At 37.9% G+C, this 15,365-nt stretch overlaps 1 protein-coding gene across 11 annotated transcripts in view; it reads left to right on the top strand.

Moving 5' to 3' along the window:
* Positions 1-14,795, top strand: part of ELAVL2 (ELAV like RNA binding protein 2) — an 89,512-nt gene extending 74,717 nt beyond the window's left edge. For 4 of the 11 annotated variants that reach the window (XM_015615134.2, XM_015615135.3, XM_015615142.3 and 1 more), the window contains 4 exons: positions 3,302-3,455; positions 5,975-6,200; positions 11,540-11,578; positions 12,051-14,795. In XM_015615134.2, the coding sequence (XP_015470620.1) occupies positions 3,302-3,455; positions 5,975-6,200; positions 11,540-11,578; positions 12,051-12,381 (750 nt within the window). In that variant the 3' untranslated portion in view covers positions 12,382-14,795. The remainder of the gene's footprint in view (positions 1-3,301; positions 3,456-5,974; positions 6,201-11,539; positions 11,579-12,050) is intronic. The other 7 variants (XM_015615136.1, XM_033520526.1, XM_033520527.1 and 4 more) reach the window with 3 other exon arrangements.
* Positions 14,796-15,365: the final 570 nt, after the last annotated feature.

Here is a 15,365-nt window from a genome sequence, read left to right on the forward strand (position 1 = left end):
CTGGTGAAGCTCACAGAAACAGATGAAGAAGACTTTTTTTGCCTTTGAATACTCATCCTTAAAAATGCTATCCCTAGACTCATGGCCCATAATACACACCTCAGAGTGATGTGAAAATGGGAGGGGTGGGCTCTGATAACAGCAGCTCTGAGCAGCTGACATCAGGGCAATGGAAAACGATAACAAAAATAGTTTTCTTGTGAGAAACTCCATAAATTAACAAGAAGAAACTTCTGTTTCTCTACAAGGACTGGTGAAAAGACTGTAGCAAGAATTGGGACTGTTTTAGCCACCAAAGTTCCAATGTTTTTTGTCTCTGTTGTCATGTGAACAAAGGAATAGTGGGTGGATAGGGGATGAAAAGGTTTTTCTGGAAGTTTATTCTGGTGTTCTTATTATTGTAGTTTGTCAATAAACTTTGTTTATTCCTTTTAAGTTTTAACCTGTTTTGCTCTTGTTCTAATCCGTATCTCACAGCAAGAAATAAGTAATTTTCTTAGTTATTGGTTTTAAACCACGACAGTAACTTCTATGTTTAACCTGCTAACTTTAACAGATTTCACTTGAAAATTGTGAATCACTTCATCTTGTTATTAGGAAATTAAGTATTAAAGCAGTGAAAATACCTAGACTTAGTGGTGTAATGTTTGCATTTATGGAAACAAGTGTATTTCCTATGAACTACAGTGGAAATTTTCAGTAAAACTGAATTTTAAATTGGTTTCTCCAGAGTAGTGCCTGTTAAGTGTTGTAAAGTGTGTGTCATCATTCAATATTTAAAACTGCAGGCTTTCAGGCTGTTTCTTGACTTGCCTTGTGTTCAGTGGTTTTGATACCACATAGCTGTAATGTTCACTTGTTGAATTACCTGTGGAATTGAAATCTTGGCAGAGTTAATTCAGTCCATATAAAAGTTGTTTAAAGAGACTAAATATAGAACTATCAGCAGGTAGTTACTGAAAGAGCAAACTGACAGGATATAGGTAGGGAGATAAGTGTGGAGTAGTTCTGCTTTAAATGTGTGTCACAAGTGAAATGATTGGACCTTGACATCAAAAATGATGAGGGATATGTCCCATGTAGATCACATACTCTAGGCAAGGTTCTTGACATAGGATTGCCAGTAATATTTCATGGTGTCTTTGTTTTTCTCTAGAGGTAATGATTTAAATTACATCGTACTTCTGAAATTACATGTTTGTTTCAGATTTCTTGCCTGACCAGTAGTTCTGGTCCTTAGCAAGATGATTAAATGCAGCGTTCAGATATTGATGAACTGATTTTTTAATATGTGTTATTACTGCCCAAATTCAATGTGTTAGAGTAGTCACTTGAAGGTAATGACAGTGAAATTTGATTTATAACTGTAGTGTATACTGGCTAGAGTATTGCTTCCATTTACTTGGATTCTTGAAATTACGTTCAATATAGGCCTTGGCTGCTATGTCAAACTATTTGAAATGTCTTTCACCAGTGAGGGCATGGGCAATACTGGACCAGCTGTCACCATGCAAGAACTCATACTCACTCACCAGAGGAAAATGAGAAAGCTTTCCAGAAGCTGCTTTATATCTTGACAGATACCAGTACTGTAGCATAAGGTAAACTTGCAGTAAGTTAGCAAATACTTTTTGCAGTTTTCTTCTCTTCTGATAGACTCTCTGTGAGTTTGTTTTTATATGTGGCAGCACGTGTCCAGCAGTGTGAATTTCCCCTTGAAAGAGAGTGTCTGCTTGGGTTTGGTGATTCATGATTTTACTAGGACTAGTCCTGTTCCCCAGACAGTCTTTCTCCATTCCTTAGCCTTGGGTCTCCTTAAAGTCCTGCCAAGTGAGTTACGGAAATTTACTTCTTATACAAGCTTAGGGCCAAATGGGCAAGTTGAGCAAGTTTGTTTATTCCTTAGCTGTTGTTTTATTCTTCCTGGTAGAAAAGGATAGCTGTCTTTGTTGCTTCTTTGGCTGAATGCAGGCAAACTTTACTCTCTGTTTTCCTGTAACTTTGAACGTAGGGCTTTAGCTCGTGTTGCTCTCATGTGGAAAGAACAAGGCAATGTGACATAGAAGGTTCCATGTTGGATACCTACAAGTTTTTGAGGTCAGTCCTCTTCAGCCAGCACACAAAGCATTGGTGTGGAACTTGAAGGACACAGCAGTGTTCAGGGTATTGCTTGTTTAATCTCCAGCTGTCTTCTCTTTTGCTTCCACAGCAGTCTTAAGTGTCTGCTGATCTGCATGGAAATGAGACAGGAAGGATTTTAAAAGAAAAAACAAAGAATTAGGCTAAAAGACACAATGACAGAATCAAGTTCCTTTTGCCCACTATTGGCTAACAGTGTGTGGAAGGGGAGGGTAGGAAAGGAGATAAATCTGACTACTACTTGAGGATCCTTTTTACTTTTACATAGGTGAAAAGCGTAGATGAAGTATTCTGGCCTGTTTGATAAGCACAGATGTTCTGTCCTAATCAGTCTTGTAGTAAAACCACTTGTGCAGACATCAGTAGGAAGTAGTGAACATGTTGTTTTGTAGCATGTGTCTAAAGGTGAAAGAATCTACTCGATCATATTAAAATATTTTGACTGACGTGTCAAGGCAGCAGGTTAAACTTTTGTCCAAAAGGGTCCAAGAAGTTCACTGCTAAATGACATTTGTTTTTAAGGCCTCTTGCAGAAATTGATAAACTGCTGAACAGGCAAAATACATATTGGACTCCTACTTCTGCCATTCATTCTTAGGCTGTGAAAGTGCTGTAGCAGAGTTCATCTTGATGTCATGAGTGATTGTGATTGTGTTATTTGGTAGCAAGCTCAACACCTACAAAAGACACAGCACTTGAAAAACACTTGGAAACCTCGAAGTGCTTCAGACTGTCCTTATATGCCTTTGGCCTACTGAAATCTCAATTCCTTGTATGTTTTAGTGCTTTATAAGGAGAATTCATGGAACTTCTTAAATTTATCGCTTTAATCTTAAGACTATTCTTCACCAAAGCTTGTTGGAATGTGTACTTTTCCTCATTTATTTGGAAGTACTTTTTGTATATGAGTCCTTGTAGTCAGCTTCTCCTGTGTGGTCTAAGTTGCATTCCTTCTGTGTTTTGGAAGCCAGCTTCCAGAAAAAAATCCCAAAACCAAAAAACAAATAGACAGGAAAAACTCCCACTGAATTAGCTTTGCAAAGTTAACTGTTCTGTCTGCTGTTGGAGATGTTTTAATGTCCAAGAACAAGTAATACTGTCTTATTTCAGCTAGTTTAAAAGTGTTCGTTTTCTAGGTTGGTTTTTTTTTTTTTTTCCTAAGGTTTCTTATGCACGACCAAGTTCGGCTTCTATCAGAGATGCAAATTTGTATGTTAGTGGACTTCCAAAAACAATGACTCAGAAAGAACTGGAACAGCTCTTTTCCCAATATGGCCGTATTATTACTTCTCGTATTCTGGTTGACCAAGTCACTGGTAAGTAGGCAGTTTTACATGGCCTTTCATGGATTCACAGTTCAAGAAATATTTCACCTTTCAGTACAGTTGTCTTGTCTCTATAATGTATAAAAGGTGTATGTAGGCCAGAAAGTGCATTTTTCTCCTGGAATTGTTAATAAATATGCATGGACAAAAATAGGCTCTGTAGTGTACTGCGCCAGATTGGGTCATTTCCACCCTGAAGGTTCAGGTTTGAAGCTTGTTTTGATGAGTTGTAATAAATTTATAGCTGCCATAATCTTCCTTTCCAAGCTACTGCATGAAAATAGTCTCCCAGTGCCTGACAAAATGCTATTAAACTTGCTTTTTCTAAAAAGAAAATTTTGTGCAGAAATGCACAGCTGGTTCTCTGAGGCTAGGATTACAGAAGCCCCAGACCTGCTGTTGCTGTTAAGACTGTTTTTTAGGCTAGCTCATTAAATTTGTGCACACACAAACTTTGAGTTACTCAGGAGCAGTTAAGTTCTGTGTTTATCCATGCCTTAAAGTACTAAGATGTAACAAACTATTTGCGCTATTACAGTATGTGTGTGAATCAGGTAATGGTTGTCAGTGACACTTTATGGTTACTCTTCAGACTCAGACAGTAATGCTTGTGTTTTTTTGCTCTCTCAAATGGCTGATCTTGAGGAGCTTTATAGTTTTCTGAATCACCAGCTGTGAGGCCTCTGCCAGAAATGAGCAACTGAAAGAAAAGCCAGGTACATGTCAGGAGTATTGAGTGTACAAAGCAGCATACAAAGAAGCAGGACTCTCCAAGTTCTCCCTCTTCTGGAACACTAAGGGGAACAGATGGAGAAAGTAATTTACTTGCCTAATTATTCCTTGAATAAGCTGGATGTGATTTTTTTTTTTTTTTAATAGTTGTACCTTTTCAAAGCTGTATGTTCTGTTCAGTGGCAAACAGCTTTCAACTGTATAAGGTCATAAAATTTTTAATTGTCTTACTTTGGAAAGTTTGCACATGCCAGCATTTGAGTCTTGGCTGACCTTTAGAGGAACTTGTGTGTACTCCTTTGACTTCCACTAAGTTAAAAGAAATCACAGTTGAGATTTATTACTGATTGTTAATTTCAATATTATTATTAATCTCATAATCAACAATTATGAGATTATTGACACCTAATACTTTGAGAGTGTTTCAATAGTTTGAGTTGAGAGTGTAGCGAGACCTGGAAAGGAAAGCCAAAGGCCAGAAACTGACTTGTAGATGCAGTAGATTTGCTGGACAGATTCCTCGTCTTTGTGCAATAAATAGCTGTTCACAGCAGGTTCCTGTATATTCATGCACAGAAATAGATGTAATTTAATAAATGGACCATAAAGTAAATATAATTAAACTTTTAATATGCATGATAATTCTGTTCATATTCATGAATCCTGCTATTTGCAGTGTACTTTCTGTCATATAGATTGTTGTTAAGACTTAAGCTTTCTTGCCTCTTTTTTAGTAACTTGGAAGAAGTAGGCTCAGAATGGTATGAATAATGAGGTTGTGACACAAACTCTGACAGATAAAAAATGCAAAGTTGAAGCTGTGACATTTGCCTCTTTAAAACTTTATGATCACTTTGATGGCTTAAATCATCGTTGTTTATGAACAGAATACATTTCTTATCATTGATGTCTTTCTCAGTTGAGGACAAGTGTCTAACTCATCTGGTTATTCATGAACCAAAAAGTAAAGGTGCTCTAAGGCACTAGAAATATTACAACAAAACATTGATCTAACTAATGTTGCCTATTAGTAGCTTTAAGGTTAATTCGTTCAATGTGTTTGTCTAAGAAACATGGAATTTTTGATGTGTGATGTTCCTAGGACCTTCCATAAACACATTTGGATTCTTTTGCATGTTGCCTTTGGCTTTTCTATAGCAAGAAAGCTTTCCTTTAAAAGTAACATATGGTGATATACTAAAGCCCAATCTTTTACCTAGAGGTAACCACTGACTGTTAAAACATGGCCATAATTCCCATTATTGCAATACAGTATCTGCACATCATCATCCTCTCAGCATATTTGCTCCAAAGAGAGCTTCAGGGGATACTTCAGGAGAATAAAAGCCTTTTTTTTCTTTTTTTTTTTTTGGCTTCTAGAGAGCAGAGGACTAAGCTATGTACAGAATTTCTGTGAATTTAGGTACTGCAGAGTAGTGTGTGCTGACCAGAGGTTACAGTGCAGCTGGTTTGGGTTCAGCTCCATCCAACAAAATTGCTTGGTTTCCAGATTCCACTTTGGCTCACTATATTTGTTTCCACTGTTTTCCCTCTAACTTCAAAGCTTTTTACACCAATGTGTCTTACATCAATTAAATTAAAAACTAAAATCAAAATTACAGTAGAAAATTTTTACTCAAGTCTGTTAAGCTCAAAGTTACCATGTATCCACAGCATTTGACCATCAGCATAGCAATTGGCCATACAAATAAAAAGTTAACATCTAGTATTCTGGAGTCTGTGAATTCATTGCTGTATGCTTTTTTCACCTTGTGCAGGGGTGTCACGGGGAGTGGGGTTTATCCGGTTTGACAAGCGAATTGAAGCAGAAGAAGCTATCAAGGGCTTGAATGGCCAGAAACCTCCAGGTGCCACAGAGCCCATCACTGTAAAGTTTGCTAACAATCCAAGCCAAAAAACCAATCAGGCCATTCTTTCCCAGCTGTACCATTCTCCAAACAGAAGGTATCCCGCCCCTCTAGCTCAGCAGGCTCAACGTTTTAGGTAAGTCAGATAATGTGCACAACTCTGCTGAAACTTGTATGTTCCCACAGGTCTGTTCGTTTGCCTCCACACTTGTGCTTTCCTGCTTAGCTGACTTCTGTGTGGGAAGGAAACACATGAATGTTGAACTTGAGCTATTCCACCACAGTACAGCTAAAACCAAAAATGCATGCCATCCTGTTGATAACATTTGAGTGTCTAATATGCATACTTAGTTAAACCAAGGTGGCATCTTTCTTGCACTCAGGCGCTAAATTTTTCATATTTTTCAAAGATTATTTTCATTTCATTAGGTTGTTCTTGATTAATGTGCAAGTTGATTCATTTAATATTGATCTAGGAGGTTTAGCTGTTTTTTCTTAGCCATGTGGCATGCCACAGCCAGCTTCCTCTTCACCTAACCCTGCATTTCTCTTCCACATTCTGGCTTTCAGGTTCTTTCTCTGCCTAGTTGTCAATGTTCTCCATGCCATACTTTGTCTTTACTTGTTACAACCTTTTATGATAAAGATTGTTCACTTGTTTCCTGCATATGCTTTTTGGGGATTTGTGTTCCCATCATGTTGTAAACAATTGCCATATAGTTTCCTTAGCTGTTTAGTGTCTTGAAAATAACAGGTGGCGAGAACACTGTATTACCTACATCCATGTGTACACTGGATTTTTTTATGGTGATAATGATTATTTCTATCCTCCCTCTGCCCCTGAACAATGTGACTGGATTGTGTAAAATAGCAATACACTCAAAGACTATTTCTGTTTTATTTTTTGAGAAACAAAACCAGTTGACAGATTGCTTCAAAGAGAAAATAACAAATTTCAAAACCTCTGGATTGGCTAGGCTTATCACAAAATATTCAAGAGTTCATGGACTGCACTTCTTTCAGAATTTCTCATATTTTCTTTTCTTCAGCTTTTGGCCTTACATGCTGCATCTCACGTGTGAGGAGTAGGTGTTCTGTTGGAGAGGGGATAAACAATTTTATTTGCTTTTTGTGGCTCTTCTTACCATTTCTTAGATAATAAAAGGGCTACACTTTGCAACAGTGTTCTGAATATTGCATAGAAGTAGATTTGCCATTATTCCATAGACAGAGTAGGGGCAGAAATTGCAGAATGGAGTTGAGTGCATTGTATGAAATCAGATCATGAGTTGTGTGACAACATTCAACATACGCTGGCAAGTCTTGGCCCGCAGACTCCTTGAGTTCTTCTGACTGCCCATATTCTAAGATACTCTTCTGTTCAGTTTCACTCAGATGTTGGCTGGGATAGCATTGGTATTTTACTGATACTCCAGGTAGCATGATTTGTAAAAATTCTCCCAGCTTTCAGAGGTATTTTGGTTTTGCAGTGGGTTTTTCTGTTTTTCTGGGGTGTTAATTTGTTTGTGGTGGAGGGGTTTGTGTGCATGTTCTGGGGTTTTTTTGGTTGGTTGTTTTTTTTCTTGGGGGGGTGGGGCATGGTTCTTTTTTTATAAGACCTGTAGCTTTGCACTTAGGTAACTTCAATAGACTACCCTTGTCCTGCAACATTAGGCTTTGCATCTTAAATTTTGAGTGGTGGAGATGTATTTTTCTTTAAATGTAATTGTATTTTTATGAATGTCCATTTACATTACACTGGGAAGTTGTTTGTTTGGGTTTTTTTCTGAGATACATAAGTGTAAAGTATAAGCATAAAGTAATGCTTAAAAGCACCATAAGATTTCCCCAACATACAAGTTTAATGGTAACAAGCATTGAGTAATACCAAGTCTGCAGTAAATAGGCAAGTAAAATCACTCTCACTTTCATTGATATGGAATGAAGAAAATGTTTAAATTACTGGTCAAAAGGTAAACTGAGGTTGCAGACAGATTTTTATTTTTTTTTGTCAAGGCCTTCAGGCTAATATTTCATCACTAAAAGACAGTCTTACCAAGTTTGAAATCTTTACACTGTAAAGAGAAATCATTTGTTCTTGTCTTTTAGGTTTTCTTCCTTACAGTGTTTCATCATCCCAGATCTGATAGAGTTGAAGTAGCACCAGTGCTTCAGCTCTTTAATATGTTACACATGCAAGAAGTCTTAGTTGTTGACTTTTCAGACAGGCTTACCTGATGCAGTTGCCCCATCTCTGCTGAGAGTTGACAGAAGCCTAAAAACAGCTTAAACTTCAATAATGAAAGCAACAGGATAAAAACAATGCTTCCTTTTACTCTTAAGAGAAAACTTGAGCTGACTTTCAAAAGCAGCTCTATTATAATTGCTGCTGTTTCTGTAAGATGTATTACGTAAAGCATCTTTAAAAATTTTCCAGTGCAAGTCCCTGAGAATTTTTCCAGAGTATTTTCAAGTCTTCAGGGTAACTGATGAAAAATCATACGAGTGATATACCATTACTGTATTAAGTCCTCATTTGACTGTCCTTGTAACAAGGATCTGTAAGTTTCTGGTGGTGTTTCTAGAACTATTCACCTTTCTCTCCACCCTTGATGTCAATGGCAGTAGACCTCAGTCATCTATACTGTCTACTGATAGTAGTCAAGTATTTTTTAATTTCCTTTTTTCTGCCCTTTTAGAGTTTCGGTAGTTTCTGGTCAGTGTATTCTGCAAACCCAGCTCACTGCAGAATCAGTGCTTTCTAGAAAATAAAATCAAGTGTAGGTTTTTTACCTAAGCTCATATTTTATTGAGTCTTGGAAAGGATCTATAATAAGACTTCCTTTTCATGTATCTGGGATTTGCCAGAAAGAACAAGAGCTTTTTCAGGGTAAACATTTTTTTTGAAAGAAGCAGTTTAAGGGATTCCAGGAGTAAGAGCAATAGGAGTGGTATGCACTGCATATTTTGGATATTCGATAGGTAATTTCAAGGGGTTTAGAGCGGTGGTATCATTGCATAATTGGGGGAAGGAGAGGCAAGAAACACATCTTGAAAATACACATCTTGAGAAATCTTGAAAATAATACATGCATATATGTTTGTGTGTATATATATTCTAGAAACACTTCATCCTGGAAAATCATAGTGTCATAGAATATCCTGGGTTGGAAGGCACCCACAAGGATCATCAAGTCCAGTTCCTGACCCTGCACAGGACAGTCCCCAGAAGTTACACCATGTGCCTGAGAGCATTGGCTAAGGCAATTCCTGACCCCTGGCAGGCTTGGTGACATGACCGCTTCACTAGGAATGCTGTTCCGGTGCCAAGCCACCCTCTGCATGAAGAACCTTTTCCTGATATCCAACCTAAACCTCCACTGACACAGCTTCAGGTCATCCCCTCAGGTCCTGTCACTGTCACCAGAGAGGAGAGATCAGTGCCTGCCCCTCCTCTTTCTCTCATGAGGAAAATGTAGAGTGTGAGGCCAGCCACCTGTCAGACTCCCTAGGCTAAACAAGCTGGGTGACCTCAACTGGTTCTTGTACAGTTTCCCCTCCAGACCCTTCACCATTTTCTTGGCCCTCCTTTGAACACTCTTATTGGCTTTATATTTCTTACATTGTGGCACCCGGACCCGCACCAGCACTGGAGGTGAGGCTGCCCCAGCTCAGAGCAGAGCAGGACAATCCCCTCCCTTGCCCAGCTGTGATGCTGGGCCTGATGTACCCCAGGACACCGGGGCCCTCCTGCCTGCCAGGGCACTGCTGAACCATGTTCAGATTGTCTTTGATCAGGACTCCCAGGTCCCGTGCCATGCTTTTCAGTGTCTCATTCCCTGTTCTGTCTGTACATCTAGGGTTGCCCCATCCTGGGTGCAGAATCTGACATTTTCCCTTTTGAAATGCCATGTGGTTGGTGATTCCTCAACCTTCTGTCAAGGTCTCTCTGCAGAGTCTCTCTGCTGTAAGGGCAGTCTCAATTTAGTGTTGTCAGGAAACTTAGTATATATTCTTCAAGTCCTGCATCCAAGTAATTTATGAGGATGCTAAAGAGCACTGAGCCTAAAATGAAGTCCTGTGGAATCCCAGTAGTGACTACAGGTGTCTTCCCATTCACTGTAACTTTTTGTGCCTGAGCCCCTGCTGACCCATCCCATGATGTGTTTATCCAGCTGTGAGCTGCACATTTTGTCCAGAAGAATACCTGGAGAGGCATCAAAAGTATCAAAAGCTTTACTGAATTCCAAAAAGATTACATCAGCTGGGTGAGTTATTGTATCATAAAAGGAAATTAAGTTTGACAAGCAGGACTTCACTATCATGAAGCCATGCTGGCTGTGACTGTGTTTTTCAGTACTCACCAGAATAATTTTCATAATTTTACCAGGCCCTGAAGTGAGACTGACAGGTCTGCAGTTTCCAGGGTCGTCTTTCTTGCCCTTATTGAAAATTGAGGTGGTGTTAGCCAGCTTCCATTCAACTCAAAAATCATTGAAAGAAAATCATTGAAATATTGAATGAGTCCTCAGAAAGGCATCGGCCAGTTCTTCGATGTTCTTGGATGAATCCCATCAAGTCCCATAAATTTTTAGGGATCCATTTAGTGCAGGATAACCCACACAAGTTCAGGGTTGTTCATGGTTCTCACAGCTGAGGACACTGGGACCCTCTTAGCCCATCATCTACATTAAAGATGGAGGCAAAGGAAGCATTAAACTTCCCTGTTTGTGTCCCTGTTTGTGGGGTGATCATCCTCATTCTGTAACAGGCTAATGTTATTTTTGGACTGCTCTTTGAGACATATTTAAAAACCTTTTTTGCTGTCCCCCGCATTTTTGGCAAGCTTCAGCTCCTGTTGAGCTTGGGACGCACAGTTTTCTCCTTTGAGTGGCAAGCAACATCTCCGTATTCCTTCTATGTGCACCTGACTTTGCCTCCACTATCCTTACACTAATTTTTTTTTGCCTTAGCCCTACTCAGCCAAACCCGCCTTCTGCCTCCCAACATTCTGGAATTGCCAGAAGGAGTTGGAATATGAAAAAAACTTTCTTTGGAGCTTGTTACAACAGTTCCTAGTGGTCCAGATTACTTGCATCTGTCTTGGTAGTCATGTCAGCAAACATGTCGGAAGCCTCAATAAGAGTTTTCTTCTCAGCCAAGTTAGTAATGTGGATAACTTAACTGATGTGGTCACTGACAGTAACCTTATGGTAACAGTATGTGATTTTAGGCTAAATTTGTGGCCATGATGCACTTTATGAAATGAACTTATAATGTGGTTACTACACAAGAATATCTGTTTTGTATTCAGTATCAGGTGTAATAAGGTGCCATGGCTCTTTTAGTGGTGATACTTGAACATTGCATGAAGTTCTGTACAGTGTAATGGATGTGACAGTAATATACTAAGTTTCCTTAATCTTAAAGGGTGGAAAAGTCTGAAGACTGAACATGTTGCTAAATGTTTTGCAGGTTGGACAATCTGCTCAACATAGCTTATGGAGTAAAGAGGTAATAAAGGATTAGTTGGTTCATAACAACCAAATTACTTTTGAAGTATTTTGCAAACTCTTACTTTTCAGTAAGACTTATGTTGGATTTTTGCATGTTGAGACTTCAGCTGAGATTGTTCAGTTTGACGCATTTTGCATGAAATAGACAAGCCTTTGGTAGTAGTTCCATGGAACTCCTGTTTCAAATGACTTGCTAATTCTCACTGGTTTTATAGCATGCTTTCCTTTTGATTTTCTGTTACATCATTTCAGACATAGCTAGCACTGTTCTCCGTATTCGTGTATAATTTTTTACATAGTATTTGCACAGTTAGGGGGAAAAAAATATTTTTGATCTTACCTTTCTAGTCTGAGCAACATGTTCATTCTGTGAAAAGCTCTGTATCATTCTCTTATTTTGACATTTCTTCCACTGGGGTTTTGTGTGAACAGCTATTTATGATCCTATTTTGTTTTCCCTCATTCTTTAGTAGGTTTCCTCCAATGACCATTGATGGAATGACCAGTTTGGCCGGAATTAATATCCCTGGACATGCAGGAACTGGGTGGTGCATTTTTGTGTACAACTTGGCCCCTGATGCTGATGAGAGTATCCTCTGGCAAATGTTTGGACCCTTCGGAGCAGTAACCAATGTGAAGGTCATCCGTGACTTTAACACCAACAAGTGCAAAGGTTTTGGATTTGTGACTATGACAAACTACGATGAGGCAGCTATGGCAATAGCCAGCCTGAATGGATACCGCCTTGGTGACAGAGTATTGCAGGTCTCCTTCAAAACAAACAAAACGCACAAAGCCTAACAAGTTACTCTCAGTGCATTAATACATGAAAACTATACAACAAAGGCAATTTACAAGAAGCTTCATGCATTCGTAAATGCCTTTGTTGTATTCCAGCGTGGAAATGGGGATAAAATGACTACTTAGCATCCTAAGAATATGTGAGATTTTTTATTGCTAATATTTGAATTAGAACTTCTTTACTATCTTTTGTGTTTGAGTATTGACAATAGGTACAGGGTTTTTACCTGTCACAATGCGTATTCTATTGCCTTCTTTGAAGAAGGTGGACCTTTTAAAATGTTTCAGCTAAGGGAAGAAGTTTTTTTTTCTTTATACATGACTGCCTTTAACCTATAATTAAATACCAAGGCTTTGTGTAGTACTATAAATTTTCTTTTGTCATTTCTTGATTTGCTTTGTGTTTAATTTACATTGTAATGCATTATTGTTTTGTTTTGTTAAGAAAAGTATCTGAAGTTTACAGTTTATTTATAAAGTTATAAGCAGTATTTATTTCATCATATTCATTTGGTTTGGGGAATGGGAACACATTATAAAAGCTTATTGTAAGAATACTGGAGAACTTTTCGTAAAGCAGTACCTTGCCAAAGAGATAAGAGCCTCTTTGATGTGGGTTTAAAAAAGCATCTATTTTTATAAAAAAATAAAAAATTTGGAGAAACTTTTTACTGGTCCTGGAACAAATATTTTGACTTGAATACTTTGAGAAATCTCTTCGTATGACACCTAGTGAGCTTTTAAAACTTACCAGGAAATTTGCAATTGTTGGGAAAAAAATTTAGAAAGATTTATGATGTAGAACTACTTTTGAGACCTTTGTATTAAGAAGTAAAGTCAATGGGATGCACTGTTGGTTTCATTTTTTGTAATCATCAGTGGAGTCATTGATCATCCTGGTTATTAAGTGATAGGTGGCTCACTTTAATTTGTGATTTTGAAACAAATGGAAATTTAAAAAAGAGGATATAAGAGCAAGCAGAAAACTTAAAACACTGAGATATGGGGGAAAAAAAAATCTGTTCTTCCTAAAGAATTCCCTTCAGATACAGCTCATGGTGTTTAGTGATGTACTTGCTATTGTTTGAAGAATTGTTTTGTCTTACGAAAGACATTGAGCATGGTTTGTGCAGTAGCAAATCAGCAGAAGTGGCCTCAGTTGGACACGTTAGGAGGTATTTTGAAAGTTATGTTCAAGGCTAACACCTGAGCTTTGTGTAATGTAAATAAGACCTTAAGTTATGAACCTTTCAGCTAATTTTGATTATAGTTTATTTTTAAGTTACATGCCAAGTGATGTTCAATTTTGAATGTTTTTGTATAAGTTTTTTCTTTGTAAATGGCATTAACACCGTTACTTGAGGTCTGCTTCTTTTTTTTTTCTTCTTTTTTTCTTTTTTTTTGTCCTGAGGACTTGAATTTACAGTGCATCTGATCTGTTGCTATTTTTGTCTGTAGATAGTCTAGCTTCAACTGTTTATGGTGATGCAACATTTTTGTCCATAAATATGTTTGTGGTAAAAGAACAAGTATAAACATATGTTTTGAGCAAATTTCCTTACATTTTTCATATGAAAACCATAAATACCTGTATGCTATTGAAGTTTAACTTTGTACGATGCTTAAATCACTATTTGGGGAAATAGAAAAAGTCTTTACCATGTATTGAAGAAATTTAAGGAAAACAAATACAGAATATTTTCTGATTAGCATCTAGCTTATAATTAAATTTTTTTAAAAAAAGCTGAGGGTTTGATGCCTTCACCAGGATGCACTGACAACTATGTAGTTACGTCCTGCTTTTTGTATAAACTGAGATGCTCATACGCTTCCCCTTAGAAAAAGCAATGTTCTATGCATAACATAGTTGTACACTATCTTTGCAGTTGTTTTTGGTTCTTATTCTTTTCAATTGTAGTTACAAAATTTTCAGTATAGTACAGTACATATACTGTGAAGCGCGTGCTAAAGTGAATAAGCAAATTTTCATGCTGACCCACTCAATGCTATTCAAAAGTCAATTGGCTTCCTGAGTACTTCTTCATTCTTAGATGCATTTAGATTGTTAAAGCTAATCCTCTGCATTAAAAGTTGTATATAGTATAGAGATCACAAACTTTCCGATGTGGGAGAAATAGTAGCTACATGCTTCTTTCCTATACTACTGTAGCAACTAACGGCATTGATGAGAAGGCATGTAAATTGGGCTTCACTTTACAGTGTTTATCAGAGCACTAAGTAACATATAAGGCTGGTATTTATTTGAAGTTGTATAGTATGACTTAATTCACATTTGTCGGAATAGAGAATATATTCTGTTGGGTATTTAAGAGGTTGTACATGTTTTCTTTTGTGTTTGGATTCTTTGTACTTTTTCATGTTCAGTACATCAATAAACAAAGTTGAAGGGAAAACAGTCTCATAAGCTGGTCTTTTGCCATATTTTCCACTGCTTTAATGAGTAAGCAATCTCAGTGAAAGGTTTCTGCAAAGCTTTTGAGCTCCTTCTAATTTCAGTTAAGATCAGAGTTACCAACAAGGAAGTAAGACAGTGGAGCTGTGTACCAGTTCTGTTACTTTAGAATTAGTTTGCATTAACCACTCAGTACTTAGGCTGATATAATAAAGGAGAGTCATTAAATGCATTCAGTGAAAATGAATTTGCTGTCTGTCTAGCAGGCTGCTATGCAGTGTAACTAAGTGATTGCCCTACTGTGTTTTCCAAGAGATGAGATAGAAAGATAAAGAAGTATCAGGGACTCCAAGGTGGAGATACACCAGTTGAACTGCACTCTGGCCTTCCTGAGACAGGACCAGAAAGAAATCCCTATCAAGAGTGCTGCGTAACGTGCCCCTGCCAAGCAGTAGATCAGAAGGAAGGGGTGAATGGAGGCAAGTCATCCTTCGGCACAACAAGAAAACGCCGTTCTTGTCCACCTCACCCTCCCAGGTGCCTCTCTGCAATAGGTGTGAGGCTCTGGATG

This window comes from Parus major, chromosome Z, assembly GCF_001522545.3.
Source record: "Parus major isolate Abel chromosome Z, Parus_major1.1, whole genome shotgun sequence".
Taxonomy (NCBI): domain Eukaryota; kingdom Metazoa; phylum Chordata; class Aves; order Passeriformes; family Paridae; genus Parus; species Parus major.